General features: G+C 44.3%; 1 protein-coding gene across 1 annotated transcript; it reads right to left on the bottom strand.

Annotated features, from left to right (window-relative positions):
* Window positions 1–11162: 11162 nt before the first annotated feature.
* Window positions 11163–13917, bottom strand: LOC133915409 (UDP-glucose 6-dehydrogenase 5-like). Its single transcript, XM_062358555.1, has 2 exons — window positions 13758–13917; window positions 11163–12913 (listed from the first exon to the last, which is right to left on the bottom strand). The coding sequence occupies exon 2, from the start codon at window positions 12890–12892 to the stop codon at window positions 11450–11452; it is 1443 nt and encodes a 480-aa protein (XP_062214539.1). The 5' UTR covers window positions 12893–12913; window positions 13758–13917; the 3' UTR covers window positions 11163–11449.
* Window positions 13918–23052: the final 9135 nt, after the last annotated feature.

Consider the following 23052-nt stretch of genomic DNA (forward strand, 5'->3'; position numbering starts at 1 on the left):
TCCTTGATATCCTTAATCTCTATTTTTTATAGAACCATATCATGAATTTATTGCATACATACATATGTATGTACATATGTACATACGTATGTATATACATACATACATACAATCAATATTATATAATTATATATATGAAGCATTTTTTTCTCCCAGTATACATACTACTCTTAATGGATGTTCAGAAAGAAGTATGTACATCTTAAAAATAGTATATATACATATGTATGTATGTATGTACGTACGTACGTATGTATGTATGTATAACTTTTTAATAAGAAGACACTCTGCCTTGCTTCTATGTACATTGGCCAGGTTTGCAATTTATATTGTGCAGTAGATAGGCATTAATGTCTTGGTTTGGTTGTGTTATGTCTGAAGCCATAATTACGTAATTAAGTCTAATTATGCTTCGTAAGTATGATTTAATTTTAAGTAATTTTGTTTCGAAACATTAGACTACTAAGTTTTAAGTTAATTGGATGGGAGAAAAACAAATAAATTCACAGTTAAAACAGACTTATTTCTCTAACATATGGGGCCTATATAGGTGGCCAACCACCCCATCTCCTCGTGGAGCAGCAGCCCCCACCAACTCCCTCTCTCTCCCTCACTCCCATCATGCAGCCCGAGCTCCCCCTCTCTCTCAAGCTCTATCTCTCTTTCTCGCTCAATTCCTCTCGGAAGCCGAATCGGGATACACATATGGTGTTCACATGATCACTAGTTCATAAGCTTCCCATCAATCCAATTTATTTGTATTTTGCCAGAAGATTCGAGTTGTTCTTGATGTTCTTGGTGTTTTTGCTTGAAGTACGAGGAACAACAGTTGGACTCCTCTTCCTGGGCAATTTCTGCGTTTCCTTCATCACCCGGTGGTCACCAACTTCCACAAGCACCGTGGGTAAGTCCATTGGGCTTCCCTCGGCATGAATGCATGAATTGGTGGGTCGATTTTGAGTTTAGAGCTAAGTTTACAGAGTTCTCGAGTTCTTAAACTTTGAAGCAAAAAGAGAGGATTTAGATGAGATTTGTGCTAAGAATCATGTTCCTATGTTGGTGAGTGAGTTCTAGACTCTATGAACTATCTCAAATATATTTTCCTTTGGTTTGGAGAGACTCGCAAATCAAATCGATCGAGTTTTCCCCATCGAGGAAACCTCTCTGTACAACTCGGATAGTTCAGGTAGAACCTGGATAGTCTAGGTAGCCCAGTAAAAACCTCAATGATTTGTGCTAAAAAAATTGTTAGGTTTTAGGGTGCAAGTTGAGTCTAGAACCATTTACATAGTGTATATGTATGTTTATGTAGGATAGATTTAACATGCGAGTTGAATCGACCGAGGAAGATCATTGAGAAGTGCAAGTCCGCCTAACCTGGATAGTCTGGGTTAGACCTGGAGGGTTCGGGTAATTCGTGGTGCTTTTAACTGAGCAACCTTGCCTGGAGCCTCACTTGGATAATTCTCTCAACCCGGATAGTCCATGTTAAAGCCGGAGGGTCCAGGTTAATTCGATTTAGATTTAGCAAAGAACACTCGCTTGAGCCTCACCCGGATATTTCGGCCTAACCCGGAGATTCCAAACTCAACCTGGACCTTCCGAGTTAATTCAAAAATAGCTAACCGAGAACCCCCGTTCAGAATACAACCCGAAGGTTCTAGAACCTGGATGTTCTGAGTTCAACCCGGAGTCTCTAGTCTCCTGTTATCTTTCTGAAGTCGTTTAGATCGCAGAGTTTGCTATTATTACATATGGATTGTACTTTTAACTTATTGTTATGCATATTATAGCATACATTGTTGCACTTCATTTATGTTCATCATTGCATGTGTTCTTCTTTAGTGAATGAGGATCTAGAATATGACGCGGGTGTGGTTGAAGGTGACACCGAGCCACACGGGTTTTGTGAATTCTATGTGGGTAGCATCAGACAGCCGCTTAAGTAGCAAGACAAGCATCTAAGCATATTGCACTCTTTGGTTCAAACCGAATGAAGTCTAAATTGATAAATTACTACTTATGTATGGTTGCATGTTCAGTGAGTGGATGTTGGGCTTATATGGGTAGAACCTATGTTGATTGCATCACCTATACCTTGAATTGTTATTTATCCATATCCTTGTAGCCTTGATAGCATTGTTTATGTCTAATTACAAGTCTGTTCGATATGCTTAGCAATGCATAGGTCATCGGTAGAAGTTGAGCAATGATCCAACCATTGTTCACGAGCTTAGGTCTTACTTATTGTTCATAAATACAATGATGATATTGAGATGTGAGGATAAAACGAGATGTGGGTGGTGCTAGGGGTAGTTTGGGAGAGGAACTCGGATGTCGTAGACCGCTTATATTGGTTAAGCATCATCCATCGGTGCTGGTGACTTTAGCGATTTTCCGTACTTACCACGTACCTAGATATGGGACAGGTAAGCCAAGTACCGTAAGTCACCACATTCATTTTACCTATGCATCGAGATGTGAGCGGGAATGCTGTTAGGGGTGCTTGAGATTGTGCTGGTAAGTTGTGGTATGCACGTGATCTAGGTGTCCTCTACATTACTCGACATGGGAACAAAGGTTCGGGGTGGGTACGTGAAATGGTTGATGCGTGAATCATCAATCGCAACTGACAGGTTGTGTGGGAGGTGATCTCATTTGTGTGGGTCGAGGAGTACTCTCCTGCAGTGTGTAAAATCAATTCGAATTACCGCGCTCTCGGTTATGAGTATGTTTCCGTCCATCCGCATCAGTCATAGAGTCACAAATGAGGGGTGATGGTTTAGTATGTTGGGTTGTGGTTGAGATGGTTCTATTTTCATATATATGTTTCTTATGTTTCTAGTTATATTTATGCTTTAGTTGTTGTTTACCGAAAAAGAAAGAGGTTGTTTGGTTAAGTATAGATGCTCACACATAGGTCTTAAGATTGCTTCCGCATATGAAAAAAATACTTAATTTTGTGGTCTATTCTTGCTAAATACTCAAATACATAATTCTTGGAATCAGGTTATTATATGTATCATATATAGAATAAGTCTTGCGAGTACCTTCGTACTTATGTTGCTCTTTCAGGTTGCAGATGAGGAAAGGTTAGCTTCTGGCGACTTCATGTCCGCCGATGCCGGTGACAGGCAAGAGTAGTGTCGTCTACTTGTGCGGTGAGATTTTGGGTGGAGTCTAAGGGCATATAGCTCCACCGATCTTTTTGTTGTTGTTAGGTTTTAATTCTTTCGCTGCGTAGTTTATGTCTTTGATGTAAATTATTGTAAACGGTTGAATGCTTAAGAATTTGTAATATAATGTTAATTACTCGCTCTTTCTTAAACTTTGTTGTGATGTTATATGTTGAAAAGATATGTGTTCCGATCTTGATCACAAAATACATGCCAAAACTATCAAGATGATAATTAATAATTATAGTTATAATTATGTAAATGAACGACTTAATAATTAATTAGATACTGTTTAGACAGTCCCTGTAGGTTGCATGTATGTGCAGCATATATCTGCTAAATACCTACCTAGTAGGTATACATATGCATGCATGGTCTGGTCAATATAGAATATGAATATATATATATGCACTTTATAGATGATTCGTATATATGCATGCGGTAAGATGGAAGTAGGCTGTGTCATGTAGGAGCAGTTGGGAGCAATTGGCACCGTACCTCATGCATGGTGCAACCAATATATATGAAGATATTTATGTGTCTAGCTAGTACATGTGACTTCATGGGTTAGATTGTTTTCTGAGTCAAAAATATCATGCAAGTAGTTGGTAGACTATATATAGCACAGCAGAGTAGTCTGTTTTGACTAGCTAATTCTTTTCCCATGCTCATGGATGAAAAGGTATCGGACACAGGTTAGTGGAGAACAAAATGGAACAGATAAGTAATGCCATATCCCTTTCAGCATATATAATAGGTTGCCATCACCTACAAGATTGTATATCGATCAGAGGAAAAACACACATGTATGCATTCATACTTCGCACATGGAAATGGCAAACACACCAATCCCTACATATCTTTTTCGTCAAGTGTACAGAACGACTTGACCTATGGAGTCTGATCTAATTCAAGTGCACACATTTCTTGCAGACTTTTCTTTCCCGCGTACAATCTGAAGTCATGTCTCGGCTGGAGGCAGTTCGATGGAAGGCAGATCAACCATCTAGGGTTAGCTAGCTCCTGCGGCATTGATTCAGCAATAGTTTAATTTATTCAAAATGGCCAGATAATGCATGTGGATTTTAGAGAGTATATATGTACTCAGCTTAATTTTTGTAGACAGACTTCGATGTGGTGCAAGCTAATTTATCCAAAATGTGCCAGCTAGTGATCAGTACTTCTCATGGCAAATTTTTTACGCCCAAGTGACTTTTATCTGGTTACTTGGCGCGACTGTGACGTTAAGTTATTACTCTCCTTTCTTCTTACATACCCTTGCTGGTCCCATCGATCGAGACCCGTGAGAATAGATTGGTTTATTTTTGGTTTGTGCTCGCCGGCTGGCTTCTGCAAAGGAGCGTAGCACGTCGTGTGAACTGTGAACTGGAGCTGGACGAAGCGGATGCTTTGAGCGCCCTGTTGTCGGTCAGTCGTGTGTCGTCAGAACGCGTCGGTGAGAAAGCTAGCTGCTCCGCTAGCGGGTCTGAGGGACTGACGCGTGCGTGCGTGTAGGGTCGCCGGTGCCAGTCGCCGTTGCACCACTTGGCGCGCTCGAACTTGTTTACGAAGCTGTCCCGCGCTTGGTTTGCAGCAGATTCCGGCACTTGATTTACGTGCCCGATCAGTGTTTTATTTATCGGTAGCCAAAATTTATCGGGGTCAGTGATACATAGGATTTTCGAATTTATCATAATTTTATTGGTGATAGATAAAATTTTTATCAAAATTTAGAAAAAATAGCTCAATTTCTTAAAAAATAACACCGATTATCTCCCAACTATTTAACATAAAAAGCTACATATAATAATATAGAAATAAAAAAGTATCATAGATTCAAATATACAACAATAATAATATACTAATATGTCGCTAGACGAGAATTTAAAAAATGAAAATTCGGACGGTAAAAAAATTTATTAGACCTAACCGATAAAAAAATATCAAAAATATCACAATTTTATCGCTCATAAATTTTTCCCTGTACCCAACTGCCAACGCACGCACCGCCCGCGTGGTCCGTCAACACGACAACGCGGCGGCACCGGCACGCGCAGCGGCGCTGCGCGCATCGCCCGTCTCGCGCGCGGGCCGGCTGGCGGCCGTCCGTCGGCGGGGCGCGCCCCCGGAAGCTTGCGCTCGCGCCTCGCGGAAAGGAAAGATGCGTAGCGGGAGGATACCGGGCCGCGTAGGGGCGGATCAGCGGAGATCGCGTGGGCCTGTGGTCAATCCAGCTCCAGCGTATAGTGGTGCTTGTGAGATAGATCATTGAAGGGGCAAACTCTCTAATCTGGAGACCTGAGTCTGGAGATATATATATTCAAAAATTTGCATAATTACATGGCCATTCTAAAAAATTGCAACAATATGTTATCGTCGTTTGTACATCGGGTGAGAGCAAGGTGTATCTTATGGGTCTTGTCGGTTAGAAGATTAAAAAATATGGTGAGCCCACATGTCACTGGACGACACCTTGTGAGCAAGGTGTATGTTGCTAGGCATTGTCCTAGTGAGCGAGAGCAGGAATGCTTGTAACTTTCCAAACTGTCACATCGCGCGGTGCAAAGAGACTCCTCGACATCGATGTCACAGTCTCACAGACGAGGGCGCACCGCATGAGTCAGTGCTCTCGGTCTTGTAAGCACAGCACCGAAAGTCCTAGCGGAGCGCATCGAAGTACCTCCTCCTTCGTGTATGGCCTCCAGCGGACATTGTTCACCGTCAGCTCATCAAACTGGTGAACAAAGTATGGGTATGCGTGGTGTGTCTGCATACTAGACCAAGTCGATTGTGCAACCAAACTACGTTAGAGAAACAAAAAGGAAGTAATAAAAAAATACATGCAAAGTTCATAGTTCTTACCCTACGTCTACACCACAATGATCCCATGGTCGGGTTATCCACGCTGTCAGTAGGGAACTAGTACACACTATGGTCCATAAGGGGCCTGCCAATGATGAGACGCTCGTATGACTACATCTGAAGCAGTAGGGGACACCCGGTAAGGATCGCGTTGTTGTCGGTCCTCGTGCAGGCATCGCACAGGCCACAGTACGTTGCGGCCAGCACAGTAGATGCCCAATTATACTACGGGACTTCCCTCGGGTTGGCGTCTGCAACCTCTCTGACGTAGGGGATCATGCTCATGGGGACCGTGTTTGTCATGGGCCTCAGTGAACATGATCCACCCAAACAACCACATGAGTTACGCCTCCAAGTGACGGGAGACGTCCTCGTCGTATGCTAGTGGGTGGATGTTATTCGCCTATCACAGAACAAACAATTACAAATATATTCATCAGTTAGTAACGTAAAGAATATGAAAAAAAAAAGTACAAAATGAACGTATCACAAATTGAACGAGAAAGGTCTTCATTAGATCTGCTTCTCAGGCCATGGAAAAACCGTAAACGGGGCTAGGCCGTCCCTATGTACAATGACGGAGAAGCGTCCTAGCAACTCATCCCGCCATGCCATGCCCACGTCCTCGCTCCAATAGTGGCACCCGCGCAAGGCAACACCATCAACAAGGAGATGTCCTCGAGCGTGGGCGCCATCTCGCTGCATGGGAGGTGGAACATGTGGGTCTCGGGACGCCACCTGTCGACAAGTGCCACGAGTAGGGCCCTGTCATAGCTGAACCTAGTGGCCACCTCCGAGCCCCCAGCAACGCGTCCACCTTTACCAGCCGACACAGCCGAAGTAGCCCAGCAACACGCAACCTACAAATACAATACAATTAGTGAGCAATACGGATAAAAAGGCGTATGAAACGTTACATTCGAATGGTACAAACCTCGGGATCCAGTGCGCGTTAACCCTCATGAGCTCATCTGACATACAGGGTCGTAGTATCGGGAGCTCCTCAGCCTACATGGCTATGCAGTATGAATGGTACCTAATGTCTAGCTGCGTGTCAAGCAGGTCCAGTTGCGTCATACCTGCATGTTCACAACTTATTTACAGTTTAATAAGAAAAACAAACACAGAGTAACAAATAACCGTGCAACATATAACAAGAGATAATAGATTGTTGAATGCGTACACAAATACCTTAATGAGTCACAACTCAACGCGTTATAACCTGAAACATAGTGACAGTCTCACCATTACAACAGTAAAGTATAATGTTGTGCACACGAATAGCGATCACAACATGAATTACATCAATAATGGAACTCAATGGGTCGACGAAATAGACGATCGATGATCATGAGGATGTCTCCCATCTGCAGCTGAGCCGAAAGGACCTGCTTCTACGGGGTTCACACTTGGAACACCATGGTCCCTTTATTTATAAGTGTGTCATGTTCCATTACACTTGTTGCACCATTTCACGCAACGGCCAGCTTCTGCTTTATCCATATCATTACAGAGCCTGTAGTCCTACACCGTCCTATCTTTTGCTTCATCTTATAGGGATCAGAGATCAACATACAATCGGGCCCAGGTTCCTTCGTGAAAGAACCATAAATCCTGAAATCATAGATCTCATGATTCTAGGTGTTGAAGAGAGATTCCTTCTTAAAGTAGTGGGAGACATACCTCCAAGTTCTCATCCCTATCACAGCACATGCAGCAATCACATGTAATCATGGCTTGTTGTAGCGAAAATAGCCCTATTAGGTTATGATTGTGATTTTGGTGATTTATGATAACATAGTTATTGGACTAATATATTTGTTAAGAATATATGTTAGTAGGTCTCATGGATGTAATATATGAAGAAATCACCAAAGTCAGGATAAAATTTGGTTGAATTAGAAAAAGTCCCAGGAGAAATGACTTCACTGGATAGTCTGGTGTTCACATGTTTAAACACGCCAGAGCATTGTGTCTAGAGGCATTTGACCTCACCAGATGATTCGGTGCTCAGAGGAGGATACACACCGGAGCATTTTCACTAGAGAAGGTTGCAGCTATTGAAGATCGAAGGTCAATACACCGGAAGGTCCGATGATGAAGAGAAGTGTACCGGACAATACACCGGATAGTGAACAGTGTAAAGGAAAACAAGAAGAAGACCCAACCAGATAGTCCAGTTATTGATTTGAACACACCGGAGGAATGCACCGGAGCATTGTTGACAAAGGGAAGAATGTAGTGACCTCACCGGAAGGTTTGGTGCTTTAAATATTTGTACACCGAAGCATATTTTTCAGAGAGGGTTGCATTGGCTCGGCTGACTGAGGATAACGCACCGGATGGTCCAGTGATGAAGTAATGTTCACCGGAGAATACACCAGAGCAATTTATACAGAGAAGATGTTGGCTCGGATGACTAAGGTATACTCACCGGAAAGTTCGGTGATGAAGGTGGAGTATACACCGGAGTATCCGGTGTTTACAGAGATTTGAATGGGGTTCCAACGGCTAGTTTGTGAGAGTGTGCTCACCGGATGATCCAATGTTTGTACTAATATTCTCACTGGATCATCCGGTGTTAACAGCTTTTTAGAGCCGTTGGGTTAATGCTAGTGCGCGAGTTTGAGGCTATAAATACCCCTCCACTCAGTCATTTGAGTGTCCTGGAGTCCAGAGAAGTTCATATACACCTGAGAAGACATCCAAGCCACCAAAGTGCTTAAAGTGATCATCCAAGACACGTATAAGGCACACGTTCGGCCGAGCACCCACGATTGTCATCCTCACATAGTACAAGAAACAATACCAACTGGTGATGTTCTCATTCTCCACAAATGCAAAGGCCAACAGTAGCACTTGGTTGTTCCCATCAACCCCAAAGTAGTCAGGATCTATCCCTTGTACGTGCCGGTAAGGAAAGTGTCGTCGATGCAGAGGATAGGCCGACATTGCTCAAAAGCTTTATACATGGTTCTAATGTGAAGAAGCATCGCTCCAAGACATACTTGCTAGATTTGGACGACAATTAATATTTATCAACGTCGTAATATGTTCCTGAGTTCCTTCGAGCAATGGTCTACAACAACTTTGGAAGTTTGTCATATGACACTTCATAGGTCCTGAACCTCATCTCAATTGCCTTTCTCTTCGCCCTTCATATCTGATTGTAACTGATAGTGTATTTGTACTACTCCTCAATTTGCCTGATTATGTACTCTGGTTCATAGTTCAGGTTATTCATGATCTGGGCGTACATCACATTGGTGACAAAGATTGAGGTGGTGTTCCTATAGCTAGGCTCAAGTTCATCCATCGTGCAGGTGTGGTTCACTACAATCGACACCTCTCAATACTCAACCCACTTTCCCTTAAAGTCGTGCACCTGCCCACATGACTCTCCTTCACTACTTGACATCATACTCCTTGCTTGACTTGACAATATAAAATTATCATCGAAACAATGTCACCTATTGAGTCATAACATTCTTTATGGTTTGACTGGTAGGATACCTAGCACCTTGGGTCACCTCATTCTGCATATACTCCTAGGCCACCTGATTCCGCTCATTCACAGGTTGTCGAAATTGGGATTGTTCCAGACCATGGGAATATGAGCATCGTTCTCATCATCCAACATATCGTACTCAGGAAATTCATCAATCTCAAGATCATCCCACTCTATCTGTTTAGATAAGGGATTTGTTCTCCCTCGTCTGACTCACCAGTCGGTTTAGTCGGATAACCCGATTAATGTGCACTATCTGGATCAACATCCTCATCATACCTTTTCTCATCACCCTACTCCTCCGCGTACCCCCACACAACACATCTCCCCAACTGCCTCCTTATTCTTCCTTTGCACAAGCAATATAGAAGGCCAACATTTATGCACAACATCCTGCAGGTACCTCCTTCAGACTTCATGGTACATCTCTCAGTACATACCATCTCTCATATGGTTATTCACAAACTAATGATCATCTCTTGAACCTCGAGGTCTATTTTGAAACCCCGCATCAACTAAGTGTATAAGTGTCTGACACTCTTCTGCATAAGTCTGAAGATACTCTTGTCCATTAACTCAAATACGGACAATACTACCCCTTCCAGATCATAAAGTATTTCACTGTCCCCATAAAAAATCATAAACCGCCACTTATCCGACATACCTGCCAACCATCGATAAAAAACCCTAATATTATTGCGACATAACATACAAAATAATGTATAACTATATCTACAATAATGCAACATTCATTAAAAATATGACCCAACAGTTCATCTACATTGAAACAAAATATTCCCGAGTCGCTACATCAAATACTTCTAAATCCTACATCTACTATCTCAGTTATGCCTACACTATATCTAAATCTTACATCTAATATCTAATATATGTCTAAATACTATATCTAATTACTAAAATATACGTACAAATAAGATCTAACTGATAAACTATGTCTAACCCTAATTCTAAACCTATATCCACATTATAACCTACGTATAGTGACTATCCTATCGGGTTTGTAACAAAACTCTAAATCTAACATCTAACATAAGTTAAAACCTACCACTAGTAGATATCCTATCGGATTTATAAAAAATAAAATAAAAAACTTATCTTTTCCTCTAGCACGGCTTCACCTCTAATTTCTCCTCTCTTCTCTTCCCTCCCCTCTTCTCCTCTCCTCCCTCTCTCTCGGCTCGACTAAGTGATGACATTGGTCAGGACTGCATGTCACATTTTATACCAAAAAGGTCTCGTCCAAACAGTGGGCGGTACCTTTTGGGTGAGTTCTCGGCGTCGTAGCAAGAAAGATATCACCCGTTGAACGGACGAAACCTCAAGAAAATACATTTAATATTGATTGACCGCCAAGGCCCATAAAGTCCCGCTCTAAGCTATTGCTGTAATATTTTGAAACTACCGTGTAATTTTGCAAATTTTGATATATGTATTCGGAGTATGGACAGCAGCTCCAACAAAAGAAATCGAAACAGAAGCAAAAATGTGCCGAAATCTACCTTTGAGTTCCTGATTAAACGATGAAATACGGTGTCAAAATATCGTGCTACTAGCCCTACTACCACTCGGTGTCAAAGATGAAACACGAGCACAAGTTCTGTTATTTGGCAAAAAACCACATCGATTCTGTAGTAACTTTTAGGAATACAATTGAAGAATCAACCGGCTATAGCAGGTCCATGAGTACAAGGAAAATTCCTCAAGCAGAGAGCACAAGCGCTTGAGGCTTATACATCTAAAGACGATCTCGAACATGAAAACACAAAACATAGATTAGTAGCAGCACCGTCCAACTTTTATGCCTGAGAGAGAGGAAATCAAACTGTAACAAAGAATGGTCAACTTTTCCTCTTCTTTATCGAGTGCCTGCAGTTCTGGTGGCTTAAGCGACGGCGGGCATGTCCTTGAGCCAGGCGTCAAGCGGCTTGCCGATGGAATAGACGATGAAACCGATCTCCCTCAGCTTCTCAGGGTCGACGATGTTGCGGCCGTCGAAGACGAAGGCCGGCTTCTGCATGTTGTCGAAGATCTTCTGGTAGTCCAGGGTCCTGAACTCGTCCCACTCGGTCAGGATGCACAGGCCGTGGGCGCCCTTGGTGGCCTCGTACGCGTCCCATACGCAGCTCACCTGCTTCACGGCGGTGGGGCTCGTCGGCTGCAGGTGCATGGGGTGGTCCCAGTCGAACTTGTTCATGGCCAGGTCCCGCTGGATCTGGTCCTCGGTCACTTGGGGGTCGTAGATGCTGATCTGGGCCTTGTCACCCAGAAGGCCCTTGCAGACATCGATGGCCGGGGTCTCCCTGGTGTCGCCCGTGTCCTTCTTGAAGGCGAAGCCGAGGACGGCAATCTTCTTGCCGGAGACGGTGTTGAACATGGAGGACACCACGCGGTTGACGAACCGGCTCTTCTGGTAGTCGTTGATCTTTATCACCTGCTTCCAGTAGTTGGCCACCTCGGGGAGGCCGTTGCACTCGCAGATGTACACCAGGTTCAGGATGTCCTTCTGGAAGCAGGAGCCACCGAAGCCAACGCTGGCGTTTAGGAACTTGGGGCCAATCCTGGTGTCCTTCCCCACGGCATAAGCCACCTCGGACACATTGGCACCGGTAGCCTCGCAGAGCGCGGAGATGGCGTTCACAGAGGAGATCCTCTGCGCCAAGAACGCGTTCGCGGCGAGCTTGGAGAGCTCAGCAGACCACAGGTTGGTGGTGAGGATCCTGTCCTCAGGAACCCAGTGAGCGTACACATCCTTGAGAGCCTGAACGGCCTTCCTGCCCCCAGGGGTCTCCCGGCCACCGATGAGCACTCTGTCAGGCTTGAACAGGTCCTCGATCGCCGTGCCCTCCGCAAGGAACTCCGGGTTGGAGAGGATCTGGTAGTTGATGCCCTTGCTGTTGTGGGTCAAGATCTTCTCAATAGCCTCTGCAGTCTTGACAGGGACAGTGGACTTCTCAACAACGATCTTGTCGGACTTGGAGACATCAGCGATCATGCGAGCAGCGCTCTCCCAGTAGGTGAGGTCGGCAGCCTTGCCTGCTCCAAGCCCGCGGGTCTTGGTGGGGGTGTTCACCGAGACGAAGATGATGTCAGCCTCAGCGACGTGCTTCTCAACATCAGTGCTGAAGAAGAGGTTCTTGCCCCTGCACTGCTTCACGACATCATCGAGACCTGGCTCGTAGATCGGGAGCGTGTCGCTGTTCCAGGCCTCAATGCGGGGCTTGGAGATGTCAACAACGACAACCTCAATATCTGGGCACTTGAGGGCAATGACGGCCATTGTCGGGCCACCGACATAGCCAGCACCGATGCAGCAGATCTTCACCATCTTGTCAGCTAGATCTGTAACCTGTGATTGCAGAAGGTGTTTTCTTTTCAGTGTACTGAAAAAACTAGTGCAGGACTAAAATAACAGAGGCATACAGAACCAGGTTCTAAGAAGGTCACTCAACTGAACAGAGGAACAAACAGGAGCAGTTCAGAATAATCAGGAATTATTACTACCAGTTTTGCAACATCTGCAAGGTTGAGGGAAAAGAGGTTACCTACCAGATCAGACTGAATCTACTAAGTTTTTTTGTTCAGAAGTTTTACTACGAATTCAGATCACATTGTTGTTAAGCATTTACAGCACATCTCTGGCTCTCTGCTTATCAAGATCGACCCGATTCTCAACCAAATACATCTGTAATTCATGCTTTCTAATAACTTTCCTTAGCTGAACCAGACAATTCGGGTAATCACCAATTCACCCAGGGGTCCCATTCCCATAGCGTTTGTTTTTTTCGGAACCCAACACCGCCTAAATAGAATGACAAAGGGAAACCAGATACATGTCCACGGCAATTCCAATACGATGTTACTTCACGAAAACGATATGACCCCCCCCCCCTGGGGGTGATTAACAGCAAGCAGTCGAAAAGATCTGAAAAACTTTGATCCAAAAAGGGAGCAGAGGAAATAAATTTCACGGCGCAACCGCAAATCCTATTCAAGCCGCTACGATACAACCATGATTCATATCAGATCCAAACCATGAATCTCAGGTGAGCACCCAGATCTGAAGACAGCATCTTCAGAGAACGAACTACTTGCGAAATGGGATCACAATCCTCGCATGATCAGGCGCGGAACTCAAACGAGAAATCAAAGGTACAGAACGGGATCAGGGCAGGGAGAGGGAGAGGCCTCACCAGATCTCACGAATTCCCAGGAAGATCTGGCTCGAGGAGGGCACCCGCACCGCCGAAGAAGAAGAGAGGCGATCTCTTTCCGTGCGCGATGCGGGAGAGAGGGGGGAGAGGAGACGCTCGCTTGGAGTGAGTAGAGGAGAGAGGCCACAGCTCCTTAAATACCCCCCCCCCCCCCCCCCCCCCGGGGGCTCCCCCGTAACCCACCGAGTCAGATCTACCCCTCCCCCTTCAAAAAATAACCGTGCCGTGTCAAAAATAAAAAGGAAAATAAAAATAACCGCGTTAAGGCTGGTCAGAAACAGAGTCAATGAGGAGGTGGTGGTGAGTTGGACGAGTGCTCTTGGTAAAGGAAATGCAACTCCGTGTCTTACTGGTCAGAATTTTTTTCGCCGATCTCTTACACTAACTCAGTATAAATAAACAGTTCTAATAAAATATAGATCCGTAAGAACTAATAGAATTTTAGTGTCTATTGTAAACTTGCTTTTTTTTTTATAAAAAGTCTCGCATAAGCTCATGAAATTAAACCCAACCACTTTGTTTCAACCCCTAACAAAATAAATAAATAAAAATCCTAGCAGGAGCATAACCAAAAGGTAAAAGTTCATTAATTGAGCAGTCTGGTACTCTGATTACTCTCTGTCAAATCTGAAAGTTCCATCACCCTTTCTCTCTCTACCTCTCGTTCAGTGGGACAGAGACTAAGGTCAGACGAGATGGACGGTACATGTAGCCCATTAACGAGAAGGAAGTCAAGGAACATGGCCTGCAGAATAACTTGGCGATAAGCTAAGAGTTGCAGTAATTTAATCTGCGATCAGCTGTAGCAGCAACCGAATAATTGAGCTCTGAACCATATATAATACACCACTAACCCAGGACGCAAAAGGAGCGCCCGCCCGGCCACGGCCAGTACCATCTCCTCGATCCCCCACCCGATTCGGTTGCAACCGCGGTGCAACTGACCCAAGGAAAGCTGGTGGGTGATTCGCCTTTGTGTGCCTCTCAAGCGACCAAGATCAGGCCAGTCACCAACACGCGCACAAGAGTAGAGCTGGATCTAAGCCGTGCCGGTACGGCTTGATCTGGTATCGTCATGTCTCATGTTATATCGTGTCATACTTATTATATATATATATAATTGACTTATTATATCATGTTATATCATCTGATAATATTTACATATTTATTTTTTATAATTTTACACTGGTATCTATCTCATATTCACATATCCCTCATACTCCATTTCGTCTGATAATACTTATATATTTATCTCTTATTATTTTATACTTGTGTCACTCATACTTATATATTTATTTTTTACCACCTCTCATCAAATAAATAGGATCTTATTATCTCACACTTTGTATCAGAGAGAATAAAAGATAAATACGAAAAAGTAATCATACAGATTATATCATATCTTTTCATATCATACCAGTACAGGTACAATCTAAGCCACCGTGTCGTATCAGAAATAGCACGGCTTAGGTGGTTCATACTGTACTTTAGACTTTAGACAGTGCCAAAATATTGTGCCTTAGGTCGTTCAGAAATAGCACGGCTTTAAGTACCAACTCTTCACACGAGGGAGCAACGAGGAGTACGGATCGGAGCAGAGTGGGGAGGGTGAGATTGGAAGAACCGAAGAAATGAGAGTTTCTGTGTCACCTTCGGTTGCTTGATGTGATAGGGAGCGATGTTGAACTTTTGTCTTTCGGAAATGCTCCCTACACACGTTTGATGCATCGGACAGATGATCCGTTCAACCTACAGTGTTATTGGTTAGTCTATTTTGTATCTTTAATATTTAAGATGTTTAAATTTAATATTTTAGACGTTATAAAAATTTGTTGTCGTAGTTATTTCTGTATGTTGTATATCGGAAATCTCTTACCTATAGATTCAGATTCGAATAAATTATCCATTCGAGTTAATTCCTATATATCTCTAACGTTTCAGACATTCAAATTTAATATTTCAGACATTATAAAAATTTGTTGTAGAAGTTCATCGAGAATGTTGCATCCCGTAATCTCTTGTGTATAGATCTGGATCCGAAGAAATTATCCATTCAAGTTAATTCCTATATTTTCGTATCTCTAATGTTTCATATGTTCAAATTGAATGTTTCAAACGTTATTAAATTTTGTTGTAAAAGTTATTTTCGTACATTGCATCTTAGAATATAGGAATTAACTTAAATAGATAATTTTTTGGATCCAGATCTATGTGCTTTTTTGATGTATTTTTTTATGTTGCGAATATTGATTTTAAATATTACAGACGTCAGTCTTCGATGTTGTGATGGACAATTGCAACGTCTGATACATTGGATGTCCGGAAGCTAGCTTTGCCATTTGTCTTTGCCGTTTTTCTCCTTCGTATTTTGGACTCTGTTTTGATCTGGCTTACGGTGAAAGTAATTTTACGGGCTAAACCGAGAGAAAAGAGGACTAACCAACACTGCAGTAGTACTGTTCACAGAGGCTGAATTCGGGACCGGAGAGAAAAAAAAGAGGAGTAGAAGGTAGAAAATAGGGTAGCTGCTGGAGATGAAAAAATAAGGAATGCTGTAATAATGATAAAGGATGCTGTAATAGTATTTTTGAGGATAAAAATTTAAGATAGATATTAGAGATGGTCTTAGCCATGTCATAAAACACCAATATAAAACCACTTCACTCTCCCCAATGTAATCACCTCTCTATTTGTGATTAGAATAGTTCATGGTCTATGAATTTATGATAGTTACATATGCAAACACCTGTTAAGCATCGGTGCCTCATCAGGTAACATGCCATGCCGTAGGATATGCACCTTCTCTCCATCCTATATGGGTAAGGAAAAGGGGTTTTATTTTGCTAAGTACACTTGCAAGCACTTTGCATTAGAGATGGCCCTATGGAGTGCTGCGCAATGGCCCCTGGTAATCAAGGAGCCCCATTTTCAAAATAAAACCTGATGATTAATCAACTGCACAAAGTAGGAGTTGATAAACTAAAACTTATGTTTATTCCACATCCAATGCCCTTCTCTTTGTTTCTCGTTTTACTGGTCGCGGTTGCGCCTACATGTTGTGTTACGACTTTTAGGATCACTACGCTTGTTGTGGTTCTTTCTTGTATTCGTGTGTATGGCTAGTGTTCCTTTTTCCAACTATTGCCCGAAAATAAACTTTGATCCATTTTCTAACGGTAACTTTTTAGCACATGGCACATCGCAAGAAGAAACTGCACGGTCACGTCTTGAAAAAGAAAAAGAAAAAAAAACACACAGATCATATGCTTTTTTTAAAAAGAAGTATACAGATCGAAGTCAAGTGGTAGTGGACCTTGATATTTAACAGTTTGAGAAGTCAAGTGGTAGTAGACTAAAATATTTAACAATTTACGAAGTCAAATGGTAGTGGACCTTAATATTTAACGATTTGTCACCAAAGGGATTTCTTGTGTGGCCGTGTGGGGCATGTCTCTTCCTGCAGATGGACAACCAAAAATCGTCGGCTGCTCTGAGGGGCTTCCTCTTCCATTGACCACTTCGGCATCTTTTGAGACTTGAAAGGAGTTAGTCGCACCTAGTGTCATCTTTGCTTCCTATCCAACATTGTGCAGCTCTATCTTAATCTGATTGTGGCTAGTTCTTGTTGATTGATCTATTTTGAGATTAGTTATAGCGGAGGTGAACAAGAGAGCTTGGCCCTCGCGTCACTCCCTTGGGTGATTTAGAGACGACGCAGCTTCTCCATCCCTGGCCCCGACGGCGTGAGTGGTACGGCCGTCGCTGCCATCGTCAGCTAGCGGTGGTGGTAGCGTCCAGCGGCGGTGCCAAGCGGCTCTATCGTGGTCCTCTCTCTTTTCTCTCTCTCTTGAAAAGAATATGATATCATCTAGAAGAAGAGTGAATAGGTGAAATCTGAAAATTTTACAAACTAAAATGTAGCGGATAAGCAAAATATGGACTCTCCGTAGATTTTTGCAGACTCTTCGCAAATATACGGATGTTCTGCAGAAATATGCAGATACTCCGGATATATCATATCCGCATATTTCTAGGAGAACTAAAAAATGTGCCTATACAACAATAACGTGAATCAAGTCCACGAGTTACCAAGCACCAGAGGATGTGTTCCAACCTTTTTCTTCATATACCTGCAGCTCAAATCTTACAAATAGATAGATCGAGTCAAAGCCCTAATAATTAGCGGATACAATATTATGTAACAAATCACAAGAGATTGACAAGTGAGACACAAGCATTTGTTCACCGAAGTTCGAACACTCCACAAAAAAGTGTCTACGTCTCTGTTCAGAAGCTCACAAAGAGCTGAGTCTCTTCCAACTCTTTTCCCACCCAAGCGATCACAAAGATCAAGTTAAGATTACTTACTCAATTCGTAGGGGTAAAGCAAACGTCTCGAGGCTCACCACAAGATTGGGAGCTCGATGGGAAATACCTAGCCATCTAGGTGGACGAACCACCAAGAGTAACAAACACGAAATCACCAGCTTAAAAAAAAAGACTGCTCAAAGATTGGAGTTGTTCTCTCTAGCATTAGATCTCTCTCCCAATCAAACTCTTAAAACTTTGTGAATCTCAAGCTAAAGCAAGATGGGGGAGAGTGCTTTTGGCTCTAAAGTTGTTCACCTCATAGAGTAAAGCAGCATCCAACCAAAGGAGGGAGTGATAAGGTATTTATACCTAACTCCTAAAAACTAGCCATTATAACTATCAGAATGTGGATTCTAATACGGAGACTCCGCAAGTGTGAACCTTCTGCACACCCTTAGTTAACCCAAACTCCGCAAAAGTGAGGACTATCCGTAAAAATACAGATCCTCCATATTTGCATATCTTTATAATATAAGGGCTAACCTAGATGCAAGTGTAGTGTTCAAGGTATCTCATATAGGTTGTTAGATCTTTTGAGCATTGTTTCTATGCAAACAAGTAAATTTTGTATCCTCCTTAATAGTATGGCATGTTAAACTCAATTTCAAAAGATAAATGAATTTAAAACTATATGATCTATGAGCCGCTTTTCTTTTTTCTTTTTGGGGGATCACCATGCATTGAATTCTCACTTGACTGAAGTACACATATCCACGCTTCATAAACTCATTAGTTCTTTAATTATATTGTCATCATCACCAAAACCCACTTAGGGGCCTAGATGCACTTTCACCTCTCCCTCCCCCTTTCTTCTCTTCTGTGATTCTGGTGGCTTGCTCGTCGTTGTCCTGGGTGAGGCGTAGGTGGTCACCCCTTGATGGTGGTTGGATCCACGCGCCTCTGATGAGATCCGTGCGTTGGTGCATGTTTGGCAGCTGGTCTACTCGCTGCTAATGCCTATCGTCGGGTTTCGCGAGTTGGTGCGGGCGGGCGGTTGGGATCTGAGTGCCGCCACCAGGATCCTCATGGCAACATGCAGGCACATGCTAGTGGGGGTCGACGTCACCGTGTGCGCGCTCTGGTGCGTGTTTTGTGGGTTATTGTGCTCTTGGACGTCCCCTAAAGCCCCGTACCCGATGCCCCTTTCGCGTCATGTGAGTCTGGTGCTTGGTAGTCGTGGGGCTCACCTAGGCTTCTCTACACCTTAGGGTCATCTTGGTTTCTCGATCTGTGTTTGTGTGCTCCTTCATGGCAGCTGCTGGCTCATGCTCCTCTCCATCAGTGAGGGCACTGGTTTCGTCGAGTCATCCACCAGTGCCTGCGACGAGGGCATCATCAAGCGGGCTAGCTAGAGGTGTGTTGGTGGCTGTTATGTTGCTTGTCTGGCGCTGCAGGCATTGGCACGCCTCATGGCCCATTCCAGTCGGCTGGACCATCGTTGTCCAGGCACGGTGGCGCGTGCACTCACGTATTCCTGATGTTGTCACGTCCCGAAATCCATAATTGTGTGTTTTAATCCTAAAACATGCAATTTCAGCTTCATGTTCCAGTTTGGGATCACTGGAGCACTTCACTTTGAGTCAATGAGGTGGGAGAAGGAAAAACTAAGAGAAATAAAGGAGCTGGAAGCAAGTCTGGACTTTCCTCTAGGTAAATAGGGCCCACTTGGGTGGAAAATATCTCTCTATAAGTGGGCAACAGCTCTCTCTCCCCTCAAACTTGCCCATGCGTACTCCTCACCCACTCCACCAGATAAGGCTTTTTGAGGAAGCAAGTTGGAGTTGGTTGTCTCTCACTCTCTCTCTTAGGCTCCCTTTTTCCCCTTTTGGATCTCTACCTCTGGGAGCAAGATCAAGGTACGTATGTGGTACTCACGTGACCACCAGCTCAAGGACTACTCGTCCATCCAATTCATTTTCAGTTTCCCCGAAGGAATTCGAGCTGGTTCTGAACTTGTTTGGTGTTCTTTGGGAGCAGCAAGGAAGCAGCAGTTTTTCCTCTCTTCTCCAAGCCATTTTCCGTCGTTTCCTCCTTCAACTGGCGGTCACCAACCTCAGCAAAGGACCTTGGGTGAGTCTGCTAGACTCCCATGGCATGTATGCTCATTTTTGGTTGGATAGATCTTGAATCTGGAACTAGGGTTGCAAGGTTCTTAAAGTTCTGCAGTCTGGGAACAAATGAGGATTTCTGTGGATTTGAGTTAGGAATCATGTTGCTAAGCGGTTGAGCAAAGTCTAGACCCTGTACACCCTTCTAGGCATTTTTACTTTTGATTTAGAGAGACTCCCAGGTTAGTTTAGCCTAGTTTTTCCCTTCGTAATGGCTGCTGTTCTGGAGCTGCGCGAGGCTGATTTTACTGTAGCGCCGAGTACTGTTCACCGAGCACCTCTGGTACTGTTCACCCGAGGACCCCGGGCACTGTTCACCCGAGCAACCTGTACTGTTCACCCCGAGCACTCCCGAGCACCCCTGGTACTGTTCACCCCGAGGACCCCCGGGTACTATTCACCCGAGCACCCGAGCACCCCTGTACTGTTCACCCCCGAGCACTCCCCGAGCACCCCGGGGTACTGTTCACCCCGAGGACCCCCGGGTACTGTCCACCCGAGCACCCATGTACTGTTCACCCCGAGCACTCCCCGAGCACCCCCGGGTACTATTCACCCGAGCACCCGAGCACCCCCGGGTACTGTTCACCCGAGCACCCCCGGGTACTATTCACCTCGAGCGCCCCCCGGGTACTGTTTGTCCCGGGTACCCGCGAGTACTGTTCATCCCGGGCACCCCGAGCACGGTTTATCAGGCTTTCCTGATAGCTGATAGCTTGTAAAATTCGTAGTTAATTCGTAGGGACTCCAAACTTTTTGAGACCACTTAGAAAGTTCTGGTTTGGACAGTACGATCTTGGAATAATGTTGTCATGTATTGTGGAGCATATTTTTCTTACATGGTCGCATTTCATACATGCTCATTACATTGCACGCGTTGCTTTCTGTAGTGAACGCCGATCCGTCGATCCCGGAGGCCGTGGGCGATCGTGAGGCGTCCCACCTTTCTGATCCAGGGCAGCAAGGCAAGCATCGTTCATATTGCACCGTGTCTACTTGAAAATTTAATATGTTATCTACGCTTATGTATACATTGCATGTGTCGGGTACTGAGTTGGGTAGAACCTATGCCGATGCATTATCCCATTTCGGTCACATGTCAGGTGTTGTTCCTAGGAGCCTAGTGGTGTCATCGAGGTCTAATTTTAGTTCGCTATGCTTAGTGGTACTTAAGCTTTTCGGTAGAAGTCGACGACGGCGTCCACCGTTGTTGCGAGCCTAGGATTTATTACTTGTTCACACTTATGGTTGTGTTGATGATGAGTCGGTTTGGTGAGTGGTGAGTTGAGACGAGGTGTGGGCGGTGTTAGGGGTGTCATCTGCTCACGAGGAGTCCTCAGGCAGTTCGGGGAGGGAACCCGGACACCGTAGACCGCTTGCACCGGTTAAGCACCGATCATCGGTGTAGTCGGCTTTAGCACATACCTTACTCACCACATGCTGATATAATGGTAGGCGAGCTGATTACCTTCGCAGACGTGGTCATGTGGGCCTCGTCATAGACGGTGTGAGTCCGGTTTGAGTCCGGGCTTTTAGCGGTATTAGTTTGCTCGGGGAGTAGTTCTAATACCGCCTCGCCGAGCTATGGTTGATCCACATGGTTGGGCCTGGTTGGGAAAGGTTGTCACGGGTACCCCCTTGTGCGCATCTTAGCGGGTGGCACAAGCCGTATGGTCCCTGTGTCGTGTGGGTCCAGGAGTATCCCCCTGCAGGGTGTATAATCAGTTCGAGCTGCCGCGCTCTCGGTCATGAGCATCGCTATCGCTTATCTCCACCGAGCGACCATATTTTGGTCGTAGAGTTTCGATGTGGGTTGTGGCATGGTTGGATTGGGGTGGTTTGATCGGTATGTGGTTGGTGGTTTGGTGGGAATGGTTTGCTTTTATACACTTGTTGTTATATATCTGTTTTGATCAGTTGGTTGGCAGGGTTTGAGTCGGTGGTTGTTTAAGTCAGTTGCTTACACCTAGAGTCTAGGTTGCTTACTGCTTAATAAACTTAAACATGTCTTAATCCTTGCTACAGCTTTAAATGCATGATCCTTGGAGTCGAGAATATATATACTCATACTGTGTAAGACTTGCTAGTACCTTCGTACTAAGGGTACTGCCCTTAAGTTGCTTCCAGGTTCGCAGGTCGGCGAAGAAGAGACAGTGTTCGGCTACTTTGTGCCTGCCGATCAGGGTGGCGGGCAGGAGTAGCACCTTCTACTCCGAACTCTGGCGCTTTTGGTATGGAGCCTAAGGGCATACGGCTCCATACTCTTTTGTTGTATAGGTTTTTCTTCCGCTGCATAGTAGTTGTTGTTGTTCCTCTTTTGTTGTAAATTGTGGAAGCAGTTGCTTGTTTAACAATGGTAATCCAGTTTAATTATTTGCTCTCTATTAAACTGTGTTGTGATATTTGAGTTGGAAGGCATGTGTTCCGATCCTAGGCACAAAACACGTGCCGGGACTACCGGAATGGTATTCTGGTTAATCGTCGAGGTTGTGATTATGACTAATGATCATCCTGATGATTAATTAGAATACTATTTGGACGGTTCCTCACAGATGTGGTCGTGGTTGCAAAGGATCTCAAGCACGTGTGCATGGCGGCCCAGATCCGCATGATCCCGCTCTTCTCGGGTGTGGGATGACTGGGCACCTCTGGTGCGATGCAGCATCCTGGAGACATTGGGGCACCGCGGAGTTGCGGTGTGGTGGTGTTACAGTTTGGTGGCAAGGCGGTGCGGTAGCCAAATCTACGTGTTTGCATGCTTGGGTGATCGATGGCGTTGTACTTCTCTCTTAGCC

Source organism: Phragmites australis, chromosome 4 (genome assembly GCF_958298935.1).
Source record: "Phragmites australis chromosome 4, lpPhrAust1.1, whole genome shotgun sequence".
Taxonomy (NCBI): domain Eukaryota; kingdom Viridiplantae; phylum Streptophyta; class Magnoliopsida; order Poales; family Poaceae; genus Phragmites; species Phragmites australis.